Genomic DNA, 25918 nt, shown 5'->3' on the forward strand with positions numbered 1-25918 from the left:
TTTTAGCTTTCATTGTCACACAGAGATGCTGCAAATTTAATCCAAACTACACAGTGCAATTATGTCCTTATGAGTCTACAGCCCATCTTAAACAATTGCCCTAAACTCGCTGCATGATTGTTGTGATTATTTTGCATTTTGTTTCCTGTTACTCTGGGGACAACAGTAGCTAGTACCAGTGGGACAGGGAGGTGGGACCGCCATGCTGCCGCAGTTTTGCTGGGAGGGGCAAAGAGCAGCGATGTAGCAATGACTTAGGAAAAGGCACAGCCATCCCAGACATGCCTCTGAGACAGACAGTACCTAGGGACAAAGACTGCCAAGCCCTGCAGCTGGAGGAGTGCCAGGCATCTCTTCCACAAAAGAGTTTCAATTTTAAGCCTTTAGGATGAAATCTTTTTGCATTTTGATAAAGCATGGTATGCTTTGCTAAATGTTTTTGTTTGTTTTGGTGACTTTTTAGAGCAAGTAACTGTGCATTCTTTCTAGAAAGCAGAACAATTGCATGCACACAGGCACAAAGTGGCATGCACTTCAAATAGGCTTTCAGCTTCTGGAATTTCTGTTCAAAATCCAGAATTTCTATGAAAATCTTCAGTTGTGTTCAAAAGCATAAGTTCTCACTGGCTGCAAGCAAAATATAAAGAGACGGAAATACCTGATACAAAGGAGAGAGCAACATATAGGATGGAAAATACTCATGCTCAGGACATAAAATTATTCTCTTTCAATGTACATATGTGTGTATATATTTCAATGTACACAATACATGCAGGTGGAGAACTTTTACTTTGTCATGAACACTGCTAACCCTTTCATGTGGGTACAGAAAGGCCGATCCTTTAACATAGCAGCCATGATTTCACTTTCATTGTATCTGAATGGCTCTCTGTGTTCAAATATGCCTTTTTCCTCATATGAGAAATGATATTGTATCAAGGCCAATGCTGAATTACAAAGTGGTTTTCCTTCCCTACCCAAACCAGTTTGTGTTATTTGTAAATCTAACAATAACAAAGACTCAAAGGTCTATTACTCAGCGTCTCTTGATTTCCCTGTTATATTTTGTGCCCCTTATCAATACTCTTCAGAGCTCAGGGCTGAAGCAACATAATGGGAGCCTGGAGACATCGTCTGCATCTCAACTAGGGTCTTGGCATTTGGTAGCAACACCAGGTTGTCTTTTTTTTTTTCTTTTCAGAGCAAAACAGCTGGTGAGTATTTGAGGTATTTGAGTGCGTACTGGTGGCAAAGAACTTGTAGTAGAGCTGGCCATGACTCCTACTGCAGAAACAGTTACAAGATACAAGCGCTGAGCAGAGAGATGTCACAGATAAATAGGACAAATGCAAAATATGCTTATTTTCAGTTGATCGGAAGATAGAGATTTTTCAAAAGGTTTGGCGTCTTTTCAGATGCTTTCTACCCCATTACATACATCTTGCATGACTGAACAAAATCTTCTCCTTAACCTGCAGGCTTCTTTCATTTAAGTTTTCTGGAACACCTTGCTATTTTAGTGATGGGAGTTAGAAATTATTTAAAGATGAATTCACTGTCATGTCAACAATGTTTATCTGATTACTTTGGAGGGTGAGGAGGGACTGTAAGGGCTTGAGGGAAAAGCCCTGTTTGTTTCTAATGCCTCAAGAGGAATCATTTCTGAAAAAAAAGGAGAATCTCTGTAAAAGAGATGTTTTTACTGGGCTTGGCAGATACAGATTCGTAAATGTGCACATCAAATGCACATTAATACATTATTCACTCAGTCATTCAGATGAACTGACACATTTATTTAATCCTTCAAGACATTACAGTCTAGATCGACAGTTCCAATATTAGTGGGAGACTGTGAAAAATTGCGTATTTGCTTTTCTTACTGTACTTTATATTCTCTAAAGTATTAAGTCTTGGTTTTGTTATTCACAAATGCATCCATCTCTTATTCATGCACTGCAAAACAAACTGCTCAGGCTGCAGCTGGTAGCTATATCAGATCAATGCAGTGTCTGACTTTAAACACTTAAAATATAGTCAGAACTCTCAAGCCTGTAACTTTGACTCTGAAGTGCATGGTCATGCGTACACACATGCAAACCCCAAAGAGGTAACTTTTCAAAGGGGCTGCCAGTAAATTTCATGAATAGTCTGGGAAGCCCAGCTTGAAAAATTAAACCACAATTTTTACAAAACAAAGAACAATAATTTCAGAGAACTCTAGAGTTAAAAAGAATATTAAATTATACCAAATGATTGTTTGCTATGTCTGATATTAATGTATATCATTTTTTTCCTTGAAATCATGCATATTTTCTGTAGCTACCTTAGGACATTTTTTAAAATGGTATCAATAAGGAAGAACTCAGCAGAAGAGAGGGTAATGGCTCCGGGTGAATGCTCATGCTGCTGAGTGCCCCATCAAGTATCAGCAGCTCCCCAGCACTGATCATTCCAAGCCAAGCCCAAGAACCCTTCAGTTCTCCATAACAGACAACATATTCCAAAGCATGTGCAAAAGTACCAGCCCCCACAGTCACAAAAGTGTATGGTAAACTTTCATAAATCTCCTGTTACCTTCCCTCAGCTCTTTTTCTCTTGGCTGGTAAGAGATGCAGAGGATTTTTTTCCTTTTAACGTTTCTATATTTGATATTATACCAAGGTAGGGTGCTGCCTACACATTGGGGTAGTTTATGCAGCACGCTATAAAGTACAAAAATGACATGACAGAAAAGAAAAAAAGAGTTTTCTAATGTCTGTGACCTGAAAAAGAAAAATTGAGCAGCAAATACTCGATTGCAATTTTTATTAGGCAATTAGCTGATTGCTTTTGTGAAGTAGGGACAAACTCGAGATACCTGCAGTTAGCTGGTGAGTGTGGGGATTTGGATCCCAGCCCATTTCAAGTGCAAAGAGACTCATATACCTCAGCTTTGATAATCCCCATGGTTCAAGTTAAAAAAAACCACACACAACAAACAACTGTTCTGTCTCAATCATTTATTCCTCTAACGCCATTGTCAAGGGGTAGCAAAGCATTGCCGAGGAAAAGTCTATATAAGAATACTGCCAGATGGATTTGTGCAGAAATGCATAATTAAGTAATGACCAATTAAAATACAATCTGTAAATCTAGAACAGGAAAATAAATTATTAGAATAGATGTTCATACATTAGTTTTGCATTTTAAATTGTTCCTTCTTAATAACGAACTTGTATATTTTAATATCAAGCGGTAGTTTATTGTTTATCTTTTTTTCACCCCTATTGAAGGTTGTATATATATTCACATGCACTGACATACACGTTTCACAGAGCTACTTTCTGAATAACACTACCAAAAAATTGGGACTTAGTTTCTGCACAAAAAGCTGTAGGAATCTGTGCTTTTCAGAAAGGCAAATCTGCAGCAGAAAGATACTGCTAATATAGAAGAAAATGAGACTTAAACTATCCTAGCAAACATCACTGGTAAAGCTTCATTAGTATGTATTTTCACATAATTCAATTAGCCAAAATACATACAAATGCTGGCAGTGCTGTTCCCTGCTCTGGGAGCGTCAGTGAAGCTTTAAACAGATCTGAAACAAAATTGCATAAATGGCATGTAAAGCCCTGTGCATACAAAGATACCTTCAGGGTTCTAATAAATTCATGAAACTTTTTAAAGTATGATTTCCTAGCAGGCAATCACTTTTAATTAACAGGATCACCTACAGCAACACATGTCCTTCAAAAACTTACATTATTTTTTCTTTTTGAATTTCAAAGTTTCTGTAGTAAAAGTTGAATAGCTGAGTAGCTTAACCTCAAAAGGATTGCAGGCTTTTATGACAGTTATAAACCACTGTGGTGCCTTCTTTACAAGAAGAAAAGATTCTTAACACAACAGAGAAAGAAGGAAATCTCTTTTTAGTCATAGCTAGAAGCAAGCATTTCCTCCAAAGGTCAGAAAACTTTTCCTCAGCTAAAGAATATTTTTAAGGACATTGCAGGCTACTTGTACAAGTAATCTCCAGTAATTTGCTGCATGAATTAAACATATAATTTGCAATATTTATTATTTTATACACTTCAGCTTTTTCTTTCATTTCTCTGAGCTTTCAGTGTATAGGTTTGGTAAACATGGGGATGAACTGGTGAAACTGCCTCTATAATGAGCCTTACACTAGAGAGAGCATTAGGAAGCTCAACTCTTTATTAAAAAAAAAATTGTATACATTTACCAAGCACATCTTTCAGGGCTGCATGTCTGAGATTGTGTTTACTAAAATACATTTTCGTGTTCCAAAGCTAGCAAATCTTCTTACCTGCAGATATATATTCCATGTTTGGAATTTGAAAGAAAATAACAAGAAAAACATGGTAATAATGTTAGTGCCAAAGACAAATTTCAACAGAAGGGCCAAAGCCCCTCTCCAGTTTTGAGTTATGTGACTCAATCCATTTATATTGGTGCGTGAGAAAATTGAGCAGGGTTTGAAAAAATGAATTTAGAGAGAGGCACAATGAACAGGAGTATATTGTGCCTGGTTTTGGCCAGTAGGTTTCCTAGGCTGCTATGGCTTGGGTGCTTTCTCTTCTAACAGTGACCAGTGGTACACACATATTCTTCGCTTGGTTTTGCAGCTTCTCTCCAGGTGACTGTCCATTTAGAACACTAGGAGGGCAGGAGATGCTGAATTTTTGTGTCTTAGCAGAACAGTCAGCTTCACTTCAGTAATGTGCACAATGGTACAAAAGTGTTGGCACATTTTCCTTAGGTGCATTTTCTAACCTGGAGAAGAACAGGTTGGCAAGGCTCTGGGAACAGAGAGAGGAACAAGCACCCTTGGAGCATTTGAAAGTCCCACTTAAGAATTAGTTCTGAGGCCTAGATGGGCTTCTAAGAATAGTAAAAGAGTAAAAAGCATGTTTGTGGATCAAACAGCCTTTCTGGCTCAAAGTAGCATGGAGCTTACGGTGCACCTGTGTTTGAAATGAACGTGTGGGGACAAAAGCACATGCCATACAGTGCTGGCTGTGCTGTAACTGATCATGCTGTGTATGTACCAAAGTCCTTATAAAGCCAAGCATCATTTGGGTGAATGTGCACCCTGTACCCCAGGATGTCCCTGCCCTGCAGCAAGTGCTTTGTCAGGGTGCTTCAGCCATGTGGTTCAGCACATCTTCCCGGCTCAGCTCAGGCCTTCTGCAGCCTGCAACAAGGTGCTTGGGCTCTCCCACAGCTGTCCCATGGCTTGTTGGGTGTTCACCTTATTCTGTTTTCAGGCAGAAGCCTTGAGGATCTGAGCAACTGCTGTATGCCTGGGACTTTGGCAAGTGTTCTCTCTGCATCTGCTTTCTACCTGTTGCCATTTCTTTTCTGGGTTAGATTGCCTTTGAATCAGTGGCTTACTCTTTTTCTGTTGTGCAGCACTCAATAAATGTTGCTTTGATCTTGACTGAAGCCTCTAGTTTTTACAGGCCAAGTGTAGAGATTTACACCTAAGATAGCATTTCTCTGTACAGGGAATATTAATGCTTTATTGCTATGAAATGCAAATAAAACTTCATTTTTGCACCTGTTATACACACAGAGTTACTCTACTGACAGTATTTCCAATCAGCCCCGTAGACTGAGTTTTACTATATCTTTATTGAAATTAATGAGCACTTGGGTACATGTTTGTCTGCCTACCTGTACCACACAATCCGTAATCCACGTCTGGCATGTGCTGTATGTGTGCAGCTGCATAGGTAGCGTTGACACGGATTACTGTACATTTTACTGTAGCCAGCAGCTGGATAGTAAAGGACAACCACTGGACAATTAAAAAGCATTCAGAAGGACACAGCCACAGCACAACCATCAAGATATGCCGAAATAAATTAGCATCATGCAAAGTTAGGCAATGTTTAATTCATAGAGCGTGCCTATATTTAGCCATCTTATTATTTGCAATACAATCCATTCATTTATTGAAGGTTAATGCCAAGTTTTTCTCCCAGGTATTTGGTAGATATGTGACAGGGCACTGTAGCCCCTTTGATCTCCATCTACTAGATGAACTACATTTGCTATAAAAATATGTGTGCGTGAGTGTACACGCACAATGTAAGCACACACTACAGAAATAAGGAGTATTCCCTTACCATCGTTGATACTACTTATGTCATCCCATTTTTCCTTGGAAAGACTACAGGGACAAAAGAAATATTAACAGTGGTTTATGAAAGAGCAGTAGCTGCCTTCATAAACAGGATGCAGTTGATTTTGCAAATGTACACATGAGGATAATGGCTGAAGAGGAAGGGAATTGCCTCTGAATTTTGAGGCCCTCCAGAAGACGGTTGAGGGAAATCTCACAGGGCGACATAGAAAGAAATCCTTTGAAAATGATAGAAAAGGGCTGGGAAACAGAAGAAAAATCATCAAGATAGAACAGTTTGAGTGGAGACTTTAGAAGGTGAACATCCCGAGACTGCACCTGAGAAGTGATGTTTGTTCTGGTGCTGTGCGATCAAAAATAGAGCTGGCCTAATTGAATAGAGAATATGAATAGCCTTACCACATTGAACAGGGTGAATTAAACTGCTCTCCTGTAGAGAAGCTCGACTGGACAATGTAGAAATTTAATATATTTTTGAAGAAAGTTTTGAAGAAATGTGATTTTGAATTAGTGACAAGGTTTTGAAGGAGGAATATTTTTATATCGATGACACTGTCTAGGGACATGCCTGCTGCCAGTCATTTTGATAGCTCGGCACAAGGGAGCCTCATTTTCAAAGGTGCTGAGCACGTGCACAGATCCTGTTCACTTCACAGGGGATTATTTTCTTGTGGTCCTTGACACCTGACAATAGGCTTTGGGTTTCTGACGGTTGAAGAACTACAGTGTTACCATAAGGTTGGAAGGAAAAATTATAAAATCATATATATGGAGAAAAACACCGAGTCTTCTTGGATGAGTGAGTGGAGTCGGGTTTCTCCTTCCTGTCTGTCTGAGAAGGCTCCAGGTGTTGGACCTATGGTTGGCTCCTCTGCTGCTGAGAGGAAGAGAAATGTACATTCCCATGAAAGCTATTGCTCTCAGATTGCATTTGGCTCTTATTTTCTTTATGAATCAGGCATACACTGCTGACAGACTACTTTCTCCACAAAGTGTCCATGGCTGCATCATAACAGAGACTATCAACTACCAGCATCCCTACATCACTGCTTTGTTGGGCTTTTCAGCAGTATTTCTGAACTAAAATAGTAACTTTATGGTCATTTTGGCATGCTTCAAGATATCATCTGAGCAGTGCTTTATCTTGCCCCTTCTGAATGCCCAGACAGCATCCTGGCCTAGGGCTGTGGTTCTCCACATGTGCCACACCACAGCATTGGGTGCCACAGTGTCAGGCTACAGAAAGTGGTCTGTACAGACTGCGGGAGAAATGAGTCTCACACAGCATGCATGTGTATTCCTATACAGCCAGTGACACAGATGCACAAAATGAGGGAAATAAAAGCAATAAATGAGCTCAAGCTCACCTGTTGCTGCTTATAATTGTAAACCACTGTAGCAATATTGAGCAGTACAGACCAAGGACTGTTTTGTTGTTTTTTCTTTCTTTCAGAATAGGCCAATTGAAGGCATCCAGAGAAGGCTAAAAAATACTGAGGTTCTGTCTGGAAACACTCCAAGATGTCTATGGCCTCTTCTAGTGGGTACTTAATGCAAGAGTAGAGTTGCATTCCGCTCTTAGCTCTGCTCTGTAAATTTATGAAGTCACTTCACCTCTACGCTTCTCTTTCCATTGCCATTTTCTGCATGCTTTCTCTATTTTCGTTGCTAGCCCTTTGGATAAGAGACAGTCTCTTAGCTAGTGCTCACGCAATACCTAGGACAACTAGGACTTAACCCTACTTGTACTTCCTTTGCCACTGACTGTAATAGCCACACCTGGAAAATTTCACCTTAACAAATTTCTGAAGGGGGAATCAAATATACCTTTTCTCTAAAATTCAGAGAAAAACTGTAGGCCCCTTTCTGCCTGCATTTGCAAATAAAATTAAATTCACAGGTAGGTGTCCCTTACTGCTGCTGATTTTTGTGCAGCTGGAATGCAGTGGGTCATACATTTCTGCCAGTTACGCTGGTGATCCTCAGTGATATCAGCTCCGCTGATTTTATGGCTTTGCCAAGTAGATTGCAGCATTTTTCCTTGAGTTTGGTACTTAGACATAGGTGAATCTGCAAGTCTCTCTTCCTTGGGATTTGCTTGCTAAGAAGTAGGTCTGTGTCCGTCCACAAAGAAACTGAGCCTGATGTGGTACATTTAAAGCAAATAGACGGTGCAAGTAATCCTGGACCACTTCCTGGAAAGGACTAATTGCTTTCTGTGGACCAACAACTTGCCCTGCTGTCATGGGTTGTGTTGTTCAGAAGTAGCTGCTGGGTATTGGTTGGCTCCAGGCTGAGAACCAGGGAAAAAAAGGCCCTTTAAGGAAAAAGTAATTTTTTAGGCCACACCTTATCCCATGTTTAGTTGGTCTGCATGTTACCTACCTCGGAGTGGGAATGCCGTATTTAGGAAAACCAGTCTCAGTCTGGTGACAATACAGACAGAGGATGAAAATAGCAGAGTAAAGGGGAAATCACGTTGTCTGTTACAGATTCCAGCACAGAATAAAACAGATAGTGCTTGCTGTGGGGCAGGATACATTTCTAATCAGGATTTAAATCTGAAAAGAATCAACGCTAATGAATTATTACTCCTCTCCTATTAATTAACAGTGTTTCACAGCACCCTCTAGAGAGCCCAGTCAGAACACTGTTGTGCTATACAGAGTTTATGTAGTTCTCCACTATCAGAATTATCTCACTATTTTGTACAGACAAGGGCTTTTTGCTGCTTAGACATCAAAGTGCTTGGAAACAGCTGAAATTAGTTGATACCTCACTAGACCAGCTGGTTCGGAGGAGTGTGGTGACCAGTCTTAGCTTACAGCCTTCTTACTTTTACTGGTTCATGTCAAAGTTACTTTATCGTTTAACTTATTTGATTTAATGCTTACAAGAAACAGAGGTGGAAAAAAGTGTGATAGAAGAGGACAGAGAAGTAGAGGACAGGAGTGATTCAGGGATGTTTGTAGGTAATGGGAGGCTACTTGCCCCCAAAAATGCCTCACTGCAGCAAGGAGAAATACTAAGAAAAGTATTTTAATTTTGACTAGGTTTTGCATGGCTGAGAGCCTGGATATTTAACTTCATGTAGGGAAAAAAGGCTGTGGCGTGTGTGCAAGTATCAGCCACGATATAGCTGAGCAGCAGTAAAGCTAGTGGATGAATTAAAGTAGAGAACATATAAAAGGAAATAAAAGGATCTGTCTAGAGATCAAATGTGGCATTTGTACAGAACCTTATTCAAAATGATACAAATGCATTGGTTCCTCAGAATTATAGGTGAATCAAAGGAAAATTACATCCAGGAAGATAAAGCAATAGACCAGCAGCCTTACCATGTGAGAGGCAGAGGTGCAACTTTGAAGCTTCCCGTATGGCTTGCCAAAGAGCCAGATGTTGCAGGTGGAACAATGTCCTTTCTGGCTTAGCATCTGGTTCCTGTCGTTCTGATCCATAGAAAAAGGAGATGCGGAAGGATGTGGTAAAAATCATTTTACAACTTCATTTAAGAAAACCCTTTTCTGTTATTTTTGTAATAAGATCATTTTTGAAATGAGCCTTTTTCTTTGGAGGTGGAGGCTATCACAGACAGCTGTATATGATATCTATGCTTTTCACTAGCATGTGCCATCCTGGATCCTGTTATTTAGCTTGGAGCTTGAACAACTCATTTTTGGCCACTAAGAGGCTATGTAGCCCAGAAGGGCAATGTAACCCAGGAAAACTGGCATTCTTCACATTTGAGGGAAAGCATTAAGTATTTGTCAGAGCAAGGATTTGGGATTTGTAGCCCTCTGGTTCCATCTTTGTCCCTGTTGCCATTACGGACAGTGTACTTTAGGTGATCCTCACATCTCTAAGGATGTGGCAGTGATTAGTTTTCTCATAAGTGTGGCTAAACTAATACCAATCCATTAAGCATTTTTTTATAGATTTTTATGTTAGGTGTGAATGCAGATCAGACTCTCACAATTTTGGTCATGTCTGTCTCCTCTGTACTGGTATTTGAGGTTTCTTTGAACAAGATATATCACCCAGATATATCAAAATAGAAAGACAATAATATCAGATGTACTTCCTTCCTCTCTCATCTTCTCTCTTCCTCTCTGTCCATCTCCAACAGGAAGAAAGATGTAGCTGCTATTGTTCTAGGGTACAAACATTGCCTACTTGGAAAAATCTATTACAATGATTCTCCTTTCATTTACTGCTTTTATGATGAAGTCTCAATGTTATTTATTGCTATTAAGATACTTCAGTTGTGTGCTTATTTATATTGTGTTTTTTGCCTACCTGAGCACTTTTCCAGTGCCTAGTTTGCAGCATTGTGAGAGTGGTAATGCTGCTGCAAAAAAAACCTAAGACCTGTAGATTTAGGATGAAATGTCAGGTTCACCAAGAGGACATTGTTAAGCAGATCACAAGGCAAACGACAGGAAAGATGAGTACAAATGAGTTGATCACTGTGCCAGAATCCAATTGTATGTGGCTGCTGGATCCTTGAGATAGTTTGCCGTGAAGGACAGCAGGAACATTTCTTGTCCTTTCTGTGATGAACCACACATCAGGCCAACAGCAAAGTCCTTTTTTGAGGTGAGTGTTATTATTTTAAGTCCAAGAATGGTTTTTATTACTCAAAAGTTGTAAAAAATATTATTGCTCCAATGCCCCGCATGTGACCACTGGAAAGGGCTCATGAAACTCCATGTATGCAACCCTGTAGGCAGTGTCACATAGAATATGACATGACATGGTAACATAACAGACACTGACAGGTTATCCAAGTGCTTCCAGCAAGAAGGCAAGTATCTTAGTACCACTGGCATATCATTATAGAAATTACCAGTGAGCTATTTGCTGCAGGTTTCAGAAGGTGCCTCTGGGGAGAGGAGTAGGGTTGCTAGAGAAGACAGTCTGTGGAAGAGGATCCCACTGCAAGTGGGCCACCAAACAGGGATGAGCAATCAATTAATGCATAACAGTGAGAGAGCTGGTGGCTGGGGGAATCCGCGGTAGTGCTTGCACAAAGCCTTGAAAGGATTTCCTCTTATCGTTATTTCCACATCATGATCAGCAGAATCAGACTCCTGCTCTATGAGAAGTTCATGTCACTAGTGCTCTCGTTTCTGAAATCAGTTATTGCAATTTATATCTGACCTTCTGGCCTGCGCAGTTAAAAACAGGTGATGTCCAAGGCTTCTGGCAGGGTCTGGGTGCTTTGATTATGTTAGCTCAAGCAACTTTCTTGCTTCCTCCTGTGTCTCTAAGGCCAGACAGTTAGAAAACTGTCTGGCTTTACGTTTTCCACCAAATAAAAATGTTTCTGACTAGATCCTTCTGTACTTGTGCCCTATGGTTATAAAAACGTTTTCCTAGAGGTGGCCGCAGGCCATGAGATGATTCCTCCCAAAAACACCACATCCAAATTTTCCTCCAAATTTGAGTAAATATTTGTTTCTAATGTGCAGTCTTCTTTTTGGAGGAGTGAAATATTCTCCCAGGTTAGAGGCAGTGGTGACAGAGGCAGAGCCTATCCTTTGGACAGACTCCTCCACTTTAAAATCATACAGAATCGTATTTGACACCAATATTACCCATGAATTGTAGCAGTCTGAGAAATCATATAGAAAAGCCTTTACAACAACATTTGCTCCAATTAAGCATAAATCAACAATCTTGTTATAGATGAGCTCTTCTGTGTTTGTGTTGTTGTTTTTTTTTTAATTGTTTGTTTGGTTGGTTGGTTTTTATTTTTCCTCAAAGAAGTTGGCTGGTATCATCTTGCCTGAGTTTTGAATGTGATGTGTAAAGAAGAATAAATTAAAATTTGGTGTGAAAATTCTTTCTGAGTTATATGTCAGTCTGGATTAGGAAGGCTTATATTTATCAGGGAACTTCTACAAACACCGAGATAGTGAAGCGGTGGGAAACAAGCTATGTAGTAATGTTTCATAGTGAGAAGAAGGGGACATTTGTGCCTTTTGGTTTAGAAAATCGTTGTAGCTTAGCATTAAGAGACTTGCACATTTTGCTGCCTTCTGGCTCCTGACGCTTTTCCTTTCCCACCCACCTACCACTTGCTCACTCTGTGCTTCCCTTGACTCCTTCCATCATCCCCCAGCCCCATTACAGCCTCCTCTGCACCAGGGCTTCCCCAGGTACCCCAGTGCCCAGCTACCTGAGCCTGTAGCTCTGCAATGCTCCCTTCTTTTTACACCAAAGGCTTACAGTAGTAAATACAATGGGGCTGGGCACAGGCTGGATCTCTAATATGTGACTATCTATATTGTTCAACCATCAGCAGGCTTCTTGGCACACTGTGAGCTTACACCCACCACTGCTCTCCAGGCAGTGCCGTAGTTCCTCTGCATTACCAGTCTCAGTGGGCAATTTGAGCACAGCCACCCTGTTTGGGGGGAGGGGGGAGTAAGTAAATTTATGTGGATAGGCACCAGCCATTTCGTTCCACTTGGCCCTTGAACAAAGAAGCATCCAGGGCCTGTTTTATTTAGTAGTACTGGTGCAGAATGTGTCCATTCCCCCTCTCTACCTTCCCAGTCCTGCGATGCTATTCTGAAGGCACTTGAGGCTATGATGTTTAGTGCTGTCTTTTCACAAATATCTGTTTGAGGCTGCATTATTAATACTTCTGAGTGCTCAAAAATCATAAGATTCTGCAGCACAGAAAATTATGTCATTGGCTTAAATATTGGAAGATTAAAAATAATACCTTTTAGGCTCCTTTTATTACCTCTGAGGGATTTTTTGGCAGGAGAGGAGAGGTTTTAGGACATATTCTGGTCATGCTTCCAAGCTTTCCTGTGCATCATTGATGGAAATTACCTTTTTATTATTAAATGAGAGTAGAGATTCTCAGCAAATCATACGATCCCAGGAGCAAAGGCTTTAAGACTGATACAGTTGGCAACAATAATTCAGAAGAGAGGGATATCATCAGCATTAGCTCAAATCTTCCAGTTGTCAGAACTAAATGGAGGGAGTCTTGGCCCCAAAGCTAACTTTGCCCAGGAACATACCACCCCAAACACAGGTTTAGGCAATGTTTACACAGAACAGTGCAATGCCATGTAGAGAAGCTGCATTTTGTCAATTAGAGCTAGTTGGGGTGTCTTCGTATACAGCTATATTTGTTCACTGTAGATACACTCATTACTTTCTTTCAGTTTCTGCCAGGGTTTTCCTTGTGTGTGACAATGAAGGGATCCCTTTGTTCCATGCTTGCTGCTACTGCAGAGGGTAATGGACTGTGCTCAGGCAAGCCTGCTGCACTGACCTCCAGTGCAATTCCCAGCATGCTGAAAAAATAAATGGCCAAATCCATTTAAACATCAAAGCTTTGATTTGGGAGCTCCTGTTTTAAAAATTTAAAACTTTTATACGGCAGTTAGGAAAAAATATGGTTGCATTTGTGCTCTTATTAGTGGATACTGAAATATTTTTCCCATTTGGTTATCATCAGAGTGAACCCACATAACAGATTTCAAAGCTTAGAGGCACAGCCTCTCACACACATGAATGGCCCAGCCATAAAACTTGCTATTGAAAACAGAAAAGAATTACTCAATGATGATCTCCTCAAATATACTCTAGAAAACAAAACAAAACAAAAAAAAACTGGTCAGCTAGACTTATGAAGATTAGCACCTGATATCTGGAAAACACCATGCACAAACACATATATGGACACAAATAACAGGAAATCATCAGTAAGCAGGGAATAACACATTCCTCTCTTCAGATAAATGGTTCCATCTGAGCTATAGCAGCTTACTGATCCATGAAGGTAGTGAAGCAGGGCAAATAATTCAAGTTTCAGGCCATTAGAATGAATTGAGTCTCCACAACTTTATAGAAACATCATCTCTTTAGCTCTATTTAAGCAACATGCTCAGCCTGAGTGAATGCAAAGAAGTTCTCCAGCAGGTTTTTTTTTGCTTGCTTGTTTTTTTGGGGGGTGTGGAATGGGAAGAAATAAATACTCTCATGGTCTTAATTTTAGTGATGGTTTCTTAAATGATACTTCCAGGTCTAAGGAAAACGTAGATGACTCAGAATGCTGTAAGGACAACTACAAAAACTACATACAGCAAGCACTGAGAAACAATGGCTGCTTCTCCTGGGGAGTGGATCAAGTCATCAGATCTACAGAAAAAGAGGACACTGTACTCCCACAAACTGAGGTAATTTCCACCTCTCATTTTTCTCCAGGATAGGCAAATCACAAGTAGCCTAACAGGATCTCTAATTAACATTAGGCTCTGATCTAGCCACCTACATAGATGCATAAGCCCCTCCTGCCACCATCTCATTTTGGTGGATCAGATGTAACTTCTGTGGGTGAGCTTGTTTAGGTGCCATGCTTCTTTTCTTCACGCCGACATCAATATTATTCCTTACTTAGACTAGTGTTGGTCAGTGTTGAATATTTACAGACCACTGCCACAGTCTTTCCTGATGACTGTGCTATAGGCAATAATTATGCTTTCATTTTGCCACATTTTTCACAGTGGCTGCTGATTCTTGCAAAAAGATTTTCTTCGAAGCTATTCTTTGTGAGAAACTTGGTGAGGAACGGAGATATCAATACTACTTTTCATGTTAAAAGTATTCCCTTGTCTGTGGAGTATCCAGGTGGCACTTGTGTGCAGGGGCCTCCTGGTGTTTGTGGACTTACAGTAGAGGGGGTGGCCAGCACTGTTGGAGCGTGGGCCAGCGATGAGAGCAGCAAAGACTTTTGCTTTTTTAAAGGTCTCATTCTGTTTTCTGAAGGATTTGCTCATATATGCAGCGACACATCCTCTGAGTGTAAGTTTGTCATTGTGAAAAACAGTCTTGTGGGGGGTTCTGAAAATTAAACCTATTTACGCTCATTGTGAGATCCTAGGAAGGAATATGCTGGAGAAATGTAAGGTATGAATTATACTGTGATAATTGGCTGTGGTCACCAGAAGTGTCTGCATGATAGACGTCACCCCCTCAGAGTAGATCATCCAAAGTTACCTTGGAATTATCGAGCAGTGGCAGATACTTGCCACACAATTTCATTAAGAACTGTGGGTGTGACTCTGGTGTGTGGAATGATGTAGTGAATGCTTGCACATGGCATGAGAAATAAATGCCTTAGCCTAAAATTGTGACTTCAGATTACAGTGCCACACACAGTTATTTGATTTCAAAAGTTACTCAGAATGAAAACACATTTATTAGAGTAAGTGCAATCTATATCTGATAAATGGGAACACATCTGGTCTATATCCCTGATACAAACCCCTCAGTATTAATTATATTGATGGTTAAAGCTGAGGAGTGAGTTGAACATTATTTATAGTGATCTTTGCTAAGTAAATCATTTTTAAAATGGCTTTCTAAATGTAACATTTCCTTTTTAAGAAGCCCTACAGAGCTAAAGAGGCTTTACAATGGAACATGAAACATATTGCAGAGGGAGAGACAGAAGCTTGCTTGATTAATGCACACGATTATCAGCGATGCAAATCACTTTCACTTATTAAGTCTTGTTTAATATCCTAATGAAGGCTTCCTGAGCAGATTTGATAATTCCAGAGAAAGTGACTGTGAACTAATGCCCTTTCAACATGTTGAGAATGAGCAGTGCTATAAAGAAAACCTCATTTACTATAATTCCCACCAAATGTGGTATCCTTTTCTAGACTCCTACCTCACAGCAGGAGACAATTAACCTTTTCAGTGCCAGAAGTTATTCCCAACATGCTCCAGCTGTGAAGGCCAGAAGGTCAGGCATGAATGAAGTTTACCTTCCACTTTTGGTCTGAAAAACCACAATTATGCAAACATGTCGAGAAATCCCTGAACAACTCTCAGCTTTCACATGGATTCTGTTCAGCACGTGTAGATGTGCTTCTTACCTTACAGCGAGCAGGAGTCTGCATCAATCCCACAAAGCAGCATGCCTCTCGCCAGGAGTGCTGTGGATAACTTACACTAATGTAAAGTAGATCTTTTTAAATGCACCACAATAGCCCTGCTGAGTATCCAGGTAATTCAGCTCTGTCACTGTCAAGATTACAACAGTCATGGTACTGTAGCAGTGATGGTCTGATGGCAGAAGAGGGCACAGGTGCATTGTGGTAGGTAATGCCTTTTCTTTTTTCCATACATCTCACCTCACTTCTAAATTTGGAAGTGGTGGTAAGTGATGCAAGCAGCACGTTTTCCCTTTTCCTCCTGCAACCTTGTCCACACAATGTATGACTTAACATTACCAGACTGTTCCAGAGCATTAGCGTGGCCACACCTATGCACAGAAAAACGAGCCGTGAAGGCACTGGGTTGTAAAGCCCATTACGTTCTGCATGAGCTGGGAGCCCAAATGTTCATCTCCAGAGCTATAAGCTTTGCTGTAAACCGTGGCCTTTCCCAGGTGGAGCTGCAATTCAGTCCCTTCCAGTTTTAGAGATTTACAGATCCCCCCTTTAATTTAAAAGAATAAAAACAATGTCAAAGATAAAAAGAAATAGCTTTGATGAAAAAAAAAAGCTATGTCACTTTGTGCTTATCTGGAGATTTTCTAGGAAAAACAAGACTTGTAGCTAGATTTGTTTTTAAAACAACCAGTCCCCTGGGAAGTGAGCACCTGAGGGGGAGAAATTGAAAGGCAGCAAACCCTTAAGAATTTTGTGAACATTTTTATTACATCTGTATTAGGGCAAGGAGTATGGACTGGACTGTGTGCTTGTACATGCATTCGGGGAACACGTTTTCTAATCCAAGTACTTACAAGGATAGGCTTTTAGTATAGATTTATTATAAATACAGTTTGGTGGTACGTATCTCCTGTGTGACTGAGAACTGTCATATAAAATAATACTGTCAGAATGGATTTGTATATTTATTTCTGTGTATAATGAATTAAGAGCAGCATTGCAGATAACTATACACCTATATATGATGGATCTCAAAGGGTATTCACATTTCAGCTGCTAATATAGTAACAGTAGTAAAAATAAGGATACTATAAGAACTCTCTGTATTAAAAATAAAGGCACCCAAGTTGTATCAGTGTCAAACTGAGGGGCTTTTGCATGCCTTCTGAAACTACATCAAAGCAAATAATTATTGCAGTCTACCAGGGAACCTTTCACAAGGAAAGCATTTCAGTTTATAGATATATCATATGTTTAATTTAAACACAGAAAGTACTTGTAGCTGAAAATCCCACGTGCATTATAATAGTGAAGAAAATGGGCATACGTTGTTGACTTTTTTATATCAGCTGAGTTAGATTGAACCATTGTTGTCAAAGAACTGTTATAAATATCTTGGTTGCTATATGTGCTAGTGACATTGAAGTCCTGTGTTCACACAAGGGGATTTTGTGGTTTGGAATTCCTCAAGACTTCAGTTAGAACAGATGTCACCTAAAATATTTTAATGTCAGGTCAAAGAAGAGGGGTTGCTTCAAGTCTTGTCATATAAATGAAAATGGAACATTTTAAGTGGAACAAAAAATATGAGGTATTTTAGTCAGTTTTGCTTCAAAGAGTTTGAAACAGCTGCTTTTTTTTTCTTTTTTATCTTTGATAAGACTATTCAAAAATAAGAGTTGTCAACATTTTTTCATGAAAATGAAAAAAATGATGATATCCAAGCCAGTTGTTAGCAGTTGAAAAATGTTAATGTAAAAAAAAAAAAAAACCACCAACACATTATTTTCAGATAGTCTGCCTCTTGAAAACTTTCCAACAGAACTGTTGCACATACATAGGCAGAAACAGAATGAGAATGGTCATGGAGATATTTGCAACATGAAAGATCAAAAAGTCCTTAACTGCAATTAAGAGGGGATACAAGGGGAAAATGAACCCGAGGAATGGGAAGACTGAATACATACTTAGTGGTGTTACTCAGTTCCTATATGATAGGCACAGGGACTTATACTGCTCTTTCTCATTAGTACTTTGCCCTGAGGGTATGACTGTCCCTCTCTGTAATTGACATTTTCTTGTCCTTGTAACCACTATGTTGCATTAACACAATTGGCTTGGGTAAACCCTTAAAGATCCCTGAAGTTAGTAGAGTTCCAGTGCCTATCTGTATGCTCTGGTGGGACCTACAAAGAAGGGCATAGGTTTTGCAGTAGATCCAGATTTATCTAAAAACTTCTGATGGTACAGACAGCCTGCTGGATACGGCCTCTTTGGAGCTTCTCAGAGCTGAACTCCCTAAAAGCAATAGCTTGATTTTAGTTGAAGTTCTCTATTATGCTTGTTTCCCCAGTCACACGTGAATTCGTTGTAGCTACCATTTTGGTCAAGCTGCATCAATTTCTGGGGGCTGTGGCCAGCTCTCCTTTGTGCAGATGCACTGTAGCTGCTGTGCTTCAGTTAGCTCAGTGTTTAGGGCACTTTTGTTCTATGTATGGACAGTAATATGAAACGTGCAAATTTTAGTGGCTGTTTCTTAAAGTAACCATGCATCTTGAATGCAGTAGATGCATGAGGCAACTATTTCTACTTGCTTTGTTGTTTCTCCAATTAATTAATTAACATTCACATGCCAACACATCATTTTTCAGGGGCAGTCCTCTCAAGATAGACCTTCTCCCTCTTTCCCTTCTTCAATACCTTCTTATTAGAGGTACGAAAGTATGTTTTCCTCTAAGCTGCTCCCATTCATACAGCCTGTAGAGTAAAAACGTGTGCATAGAGGAGTGCTCCTAAAAGACAGGAATCAGTCTCCTAGTCCCAGGAATTCAGCATGTGCAAATATCACAGAAAACTACACCTTCAGTATGTAACAGGGCTTAGTGTCCACTGCCAGCGGTAATAAATAACTGAAACACAAGACTAAAAAAAACCTAATTTTATGTTACACAAAGATGTGAAATAATGAACTCCCAGTCCTCTGATTCCAATGAAGCACTTAATCCTTAAATAATAATTCACTTTTTAGGTAGTAACTTGCTTGCAAGGAGTATCAATAAAGATGAACTTCCTGGAGATCACTGTTTCTTGTTTTCTGAGTGACTTAAAAGTATTGATGGCCACCAGTCTATTTCCAAAGTAGGCAAGTGACCCTGCTGTAGATACTACTGTCATAAGTGACATCCATCCAAATTACACAAGGAGAGAGGCCTTGAGCTAAGGGACATGGAGTCCAAATTACCCTTTTAGCTACAGAGGTGTTTACTGTCTGTCCAAATTAAGGCAGAGTAGGGATGTTGTAGAGAAATCACCAACTGTCCAGTAGATATTGGGTGAATAAAGAAAAGGAAGGAGTCTCCATGGATACTAATCCACCATCTTTCATAATACTAACCACACTGTTCCTTTCTTTCTTTTTCACCTTTCTGAATTTACTGTTTTTCTGCTTATTTTCAATTCAGCAACACATTGTGTTTTAAAGCTCACTGTGCCCAAACAGATGAACACATTGTTTTGTTCAGCAGAGACTGGCTCTTCTTGTTGGTCTTGTCCTCTTCTAGTTTGAAATAATAAAAGCATCTCCCCACTAGACAGCACCAGCTTTTAGTAACTATGAGTATTTCAAAAGACTTTGCACCAGTCACTACTGATTGCAAATTGAAATCTCATCTAATTCACTGAACTACTGGCTGAAATATTGGTTGGTTCAACATAAATGTACCCTTGACCTTTGTGTGCCCAAGATTGTACATAGGCTGTTTATAAATACTTGTGTTTGTTATTAACAATCCTTGCCTATTTGCTACAGGGGCCAAAACAAATCACTGGTGAGGCACTAGATGACAATGAAAGTATACACAGAGATAAACTAATTTCCAGAGATTAAAGGAGAGTACATTTCCTAAACGAACTGTAAATTTCACCACCCACCTGTGGGGTGTGTAAATATAGATACTGGGTGGGAAGCAGGTTTTATTTTACTACTGACGTGATGCAGCGATGAACTCTGACACACTGCTGACTGTGGTTACTTGATAAGTGTAAGATGTGAAAAGCCAGCAATAACACTAGATGGTATCAGATCTCTAAAATAATATGTTTGAAGGTGTTAGGTATAAATATGGCAGTACGAAAATAAAAACAGACAAAAGTGTAGTTCATTCATGGGAGGCAAGAAACATCAGAGGAAACAGTTCTCTTTCTGTAGACTTTTAACAAGGAAATTAAGAACTAAAACCCAACAACTTTAAAATGATATTCAATAGTGAGTAAAGACAAGAAATATGCTGCCAAAATTTTACCAGGAAAAGCTTATGAGAAGCGCTTATCCTTAGCTGCTGACCCCTTGTGATACCACCTAAGCAAGAACACTCTCTCCCCATCTTTGCCTCAGAGGCCACCAAGTACTTACTCTCCTTCCTTGGCTCCTAGCACCTTTATTGCTAGAGCCTGTGCTGCAGCTGCCCCCTACAAGCAGACCAGGGCTGTACCCAAACACAGAGTGGTATGGGCCAGAGCTCACTGGCTTCTATCAGTACTGAATGCATGTGAGAAAAAAGCTGTAAAAAAGTAATTAACTAAAAAATGTAAGTAAAATAAAATCTTTGTGTTTCACCTTGTATCATCAGACTATGTGCAGCCATGTTTTACTGGTCCAAATCACTACATCCTTATTCTCGCCAGCTCACTCTTATTTAGTTATTTAACCAATTGCTAAAGAGCATGCTTGGTGGCCTCATGTCATTCAGGCTAAGATTCCTCCAAGTGCTAATGTATTCACCTGTCTTCCCCTGTCATCTAGATATCTCATGAGAGGATTTTCTAGTCCTTTTGGGCTTTGGGTTACTGTTACTCTTCTGCATGGCGTACTGGAGCTTCCAAGGCCTTGCAGTGGTGTAAGTCATTGTGTTCAGGACGTATTCGTTCCCAAGAATCTGCATTTCTTAGATTCTCAGAAACATGTGGAATGACTTAAAACTTCAGTCCCAGAGCAGAGAGAATGCATCTGCTCCTTCACCAAGAGATCACATCATGCAGAGAAGTGAAATAGGGCCAAATTTCTGGGCACTGTAAGGTAGTTTCTTTGCAGTAAATAGACCAATTGACACCAGCTAAAGATTTGCTTTCCTGAATTCCTGGTGAGTGCAAGAGGGCTGCCTAATGGGGCTCAGTGAAGAAAGGACAGTAGAAGAAGGGATCTAAATAAGCACCAGCCGACCTCCTTGGGATTGTTATAGCTGATAATAAAGTTGTTAAGATCAAAGACAGGTCAAGCAGGATATATGACAAATGCTCTTGCCTAGGGGAATATGAGGGAATAGCTGTAGGCTTCCCATCCCCACTGTCCCCTGCTGCTAGCTGTCCTGGCTATAGAGTTGCAAGTCCCTCTTATTTCTTGCAAGATCTGTGCTTTCTTCTGCCCTCTCTTGCATTGCTCGGTGAGAAAAGGACACAAGCATTTCCATCTCTCTTTATCTCTACTGATCTTGCCCTCCTGGTGTTAGGGAGTGTGCATATTATGTGCATTTCTGAGGGTCAGGCCAAGATGTCTGACGGCAAATATGGATTACGGGGATCTCAGATTACCATGTGGGACATTTTAAAAATATCCTGATTATCAGGAAGTAAGTACTTAGTATTTTCTGGAAAGCAAGTTCCTTTAAAATGTTTCTGGTTGAGCACCCAAGAGCAGAAGGCACTGCTAAAGGATTGGCCTCCTTGTTTTGCACTGGTGTGAACAAGAGCTCCTGGAGCGCAGGTGGAGCCCGCAGTGCTGGGAGGCTTCCTTGGGAAGCTCTCAGCACAGGAAGCTCAACAAAAAAGCAAAGGCTGAAAAGGTGAGTAAAACAAAAAAACAAGGCAAGCACATGTGCCTTACAAATAACCGTCTCAAAAGGTTACTGCCATTACCAGAGCTTTCATGTTAAAGTTACTTTCTCTGAATAACAGACCTGTTTAGACATCTCCAGACACCTCCAAACCACTGCCTAGACTATGGACACTGAAGGTACTAGAAAAAAGAAAGTTCCCATATCGAATACCATCTTGTTGCTTTGACCAGTCACCTTTTAAATATTTATGTTTTATTTTTATCTGCGTATTAGTGAGACATTATTTGTGCACAGGCTGTTAAAAACAGTTCTAAGGGAAACACACTTCCAGCTGGTTTCCTCCTGTTTTCCATCTGCTCTGTGTATGTGTCTTTGTAGGCATTTAACTGTTTCTTGTCATGGTAATTGGTATTTTTTCAGTAGTGAAGGTGGGAGGGGTGGAGGAGAAAAACCCTAAGGCATCTGTGTTTGTGCTCGGCTGATCTAAAAGAGATTATCCTGGCTATTTCCTAATAAACATTATGTGCTTTAAAAAAGATGGGGTGGGACAGGAGAAGGGTATCAAACATCAAGTAACATTAAGTTTTTAAGAGTTAACTTCCCTAAATTGTACCTTTGTATTCTTCTATTTATGCATCGCTACTCTTTCCCCATTTAATCTTAAATATGTAAATCCTCAATTTATCTGGAATTACTTAGTGAAAGGCTGATGTGTGAGTGTGGCAGATTATAATATTCCATCGCCACCCCTGATCCTCTTTACCTCTTATTCTTTTCATAGCAGATCAAAAAAAGCTGTATGCGTGCCACAAGAATATATTATTTTAAGAGACTTGGACTTAGAAATTGATTTCCTTGATGAGAAAAGGAAAAGTCTCCTTCTGACCTGAAGGGTCACTTCATAATCCTGTCACTCTACATCAAAAATGCTTTTTTTTTCTTTTAGTAGGAGATGAGAATATTTCTGAAAAGGAATTAATTTTTCAGATACAGTGAAAATGATGACTTAAAGAGACTTAGCAGATGATAGAGGGCTGTCCTATTCAGAATACATCTCCTGTGATTAGAACAAGCTCTGAATATATTTTAGGGTCAGGCAGTTTTAGATGAAGATTGGGATTTGTACTTTGGGATGAAACTGATCTTATATTTTTATCGAAGTACTTAAGGTTTAAGCTGTAGTCTTCCCTTTTTTGCAAAGGGATTTCACTGCTTCTTATAATGGGGATTGGTGCAAGCAGCCAATAATTTCTATGTATGGATTTTAGTTAATAGGATGTTAGAAATGAAATGACTTTCATCACCTATAATTAGGTGCAGCTACTAATACTTTTTTCATAGTACTTTCCTTAATAGAAAGCACCTGATACCAGCGTAGACTTTCACAATCTATTTTGTTTATGTAATTACTGAATCTGTCTAAAGAAATTCTTTCAAATTGTATGCTTAAAACCCAGCAGTCCCAAATATTGTTATATGTTATTATCATGCTGCTGGTGCATGTATGCGGAATACACACAGATATGTGTATGTACAATACAGGTCTGCTCATGTGTGGAGATGTGCCTTTATATCATAAATATTTACATATATAAACATGATATGATATGTCATATATGACATCATATGAGATACACTATATATGGGTTACAAAGTACAAAGGATAATATACAATAATATACAGTATAATTTTTATTAATAATTAATAAATTTATTAATAATTAATTTGTATTTCTATTATTTTAGTATAAATCTTAGTATATATTTTTAGTATATGCATTATAAAATGTATAGAATGTATTATAGATATGTAATAATTTGATAATTTTATCATAGGAGTGGTCAACAGCTCTGAACAGGAGGCTGAAAACCTTCAACAACATACAAGTGTTTGTGTAGGTGTGCTATAAGAAATAAAATGTCACTGCTTTAAACAACTTAAAATTATCATATGTGATTATCAAATAGTGTGATTATCATACTGTATTCTTTTTAATTTAAGGTATGTAGAGAGAAATACAAATTATATACAAATAAATTGTCTGTTTTCTGGGCTTTATCTGTTAACTGTTCTAATTGCTGGTCCAAAGGCAGCAGCAAAATATTGCCCACTGCTAAAAGCTGTTCTTGCGATGACAGCATGAAGACCTAAAGCAAAAGCCACTACTGAATATGTAAAGAGATTTTGCAATCTGAGGAATATTCAACTGAGAGAATTTTCCCTGTTTTGACAGGCTTTAAAAAATATACTGTATGAATATTTTGTGATGGCTGCTAGCTTATCTTACTGGCTGCATTTGGAGATCGACAGAGAGCTGTGTCGTGTTAGTAGCTGGAAAGCCAAAGTAAATCTGTGGCACGAACTCTTGCTCGTTACTCCTGCATGAATCTGGCCCCTAAATGCTGCTGATAGCTTCAAATTGCAACCAGAGCATCTCGGCTGCTAACTTGGGCTGAATTGAAAAGCAGGGCTTTAGTCTAATAATCTAGTTTAGATCTGATACTCCCAGAGGAATCTGGCGAGAGGAGCTGATACTTTTAATCATGGTTACTGTGTTCAAAGTAGGGGAGGTCTGTGAGAATTTTGGAAATACAGTAAAAACCTCTAATTTGTACCTACAGGCTATGTCTGTTTCTAAGCCAGATAATACAGCATTTACTAACAAGAGTTGAATTTTCCAATCCTTAAAAATGTAACTGTAAATCTTCAGGCAGAACTAAAATACAGGGAAGCTGTGAACTCATCAGGAGAAAAACAGGAAATAGGAAAAACGATACTTTCAGATGGTGAAACACAAAAGCTGGAGGTGCACAGGTACATAGTGGGGAAGAGAAGCACTCAGCCTGGGGAGCCTGGGAATTCCCCGGCTCTGCTCCCAGCCTTGGCCGATGGAGCTCCTCAAACATCAGAAGAAAGAAAAATCCCAAGGTGAAAGATGGTTGCTCTGGGATAGATTCAGGGAGCTTGGGGTTGCTTACCAGCAGTCATTTTTAATTTCACAAGTGTTAGGTGAGATCTGACTCACAGCACTCTTCCAGTCTGGGATACAGCCCCCACTTGCTCACCCCCCATCCTGAGGCTGCTTTATTCAGGATACGGGAGCACACCCATCGCCATGGCACTCGGGAGCCCTCCGACAGTGGGCAGAACAATGCAGCCAGCATCTGGCTGGCCGCTCGTCCTTTATCCTGCAGCCGCCTCTGAACTCCATCCCCACTGCACTCCGCTTGACCTCATCCCAGAGTCTCCTACTCCCCAGCACCCTGGCTTGCCCCTGCTTTTCAGACCCTCACCCTCAGAGGTGCCTCCCCACCCTCCGCATCGGCAGCGAGACGAAGCCAGCCAGGAGTGAGCTTGCCATGTGAACTCCCCTTTGTTTTTCATCATGCTTAAGATGGACTGTCTCCCTAGTAACTTCTGTGGCATGATATATGAAGGAGTTCATTATGTGAAACATACATTTTCCTCCCCACTAAAACTCTGCAGAGTGCTGCTCAGAGCATTTGGGGCAGCCACGCGTTCTATCAGGATGCAAACTCTGCTACAGCCCGCTAGTTATCAGCGCGCTCATCGCTGTGCCCTACAGCAGCTCCAAAGATCACTGAAATAGAAACTTGCAGCATTTGAACCCAGCGGAAGGTGGATGCGGCTGCTCATCAAGCCTGCTCTCAGAGCTGAGCCTTCAGAGTGCCTGTACCTATATTTGATCAAAGATGCTAAATCCCCAAGTACAAACATAAATATTGGAACATATCATGCACACAAAAAAAATCCCCACTTGTCAAGACTGAGAAGCTGAATGGCTGGAGCCGGTACGGTGGTGCAGGATTTTCCTATTGTCTCAGCAGAAGGGAAAAAGTTGCCTTAGAGAATGATTCGCGCATACCAGTTCCCTGAAAAGAAAAATGTGGGGCCAGTTCCATAGTTTCCGAATGAAATCTAGCCTTCAGCCAAAAATTGAGCTGTCCAGGTTGACAACATTCAGGAAACTGTGCTTTTCTGGAGA

At 40.0% G+C, this 25918-nt stretch overlaps 1 protein-coding gene across 8 annotated transcripts in view; it reads left to right on the forward strand.

The window, feature by feature from the left end:
• LOC110396135 overlaps positions 1-25918 on the forward strand; it is a 115368-nt gene that overhangs the window by 28973 nt on the left and 60477 nt on the right. For 7 of the 8 annotated variants that reach the window (XR_002436800.1, XM_021391513.1, XM_021391514.1 and 4 more), the window contains one exon: positions 14202-14355. Coding sequence is in view for 6 of the 8 variants with exons in the window: in XM_021391513.1 (XP_021247188.1) it covers positions 14202-14355 (154 nt within the window). In the remaining 2 variants the exon portion in view is untranslated. Of the gene's footprint in view, positions 1-7604; positions 10748-14201; positions 14356-25918 lie in introns of all 8 variants that reach the window. The other variant, XR_002436799.1, reaches the window with a different exon arrangement.

The sequence above is a fragment of the Numida meleagris genome, chromosome 3 (assembly GCF_002078875.1).
Source record: "Numida meleagris isolate 19003 breed g44 Domestic line chromosome 3, NumMel1.0, whole genome shotgun sequence".
In the NCBI taxonomy this organism is placed as follows: domain Eukaryota; kingdom Metazoa; phylum Chordata; class Aves; order Galliformes; family Numididae; genus Numida; species Numida meleagris.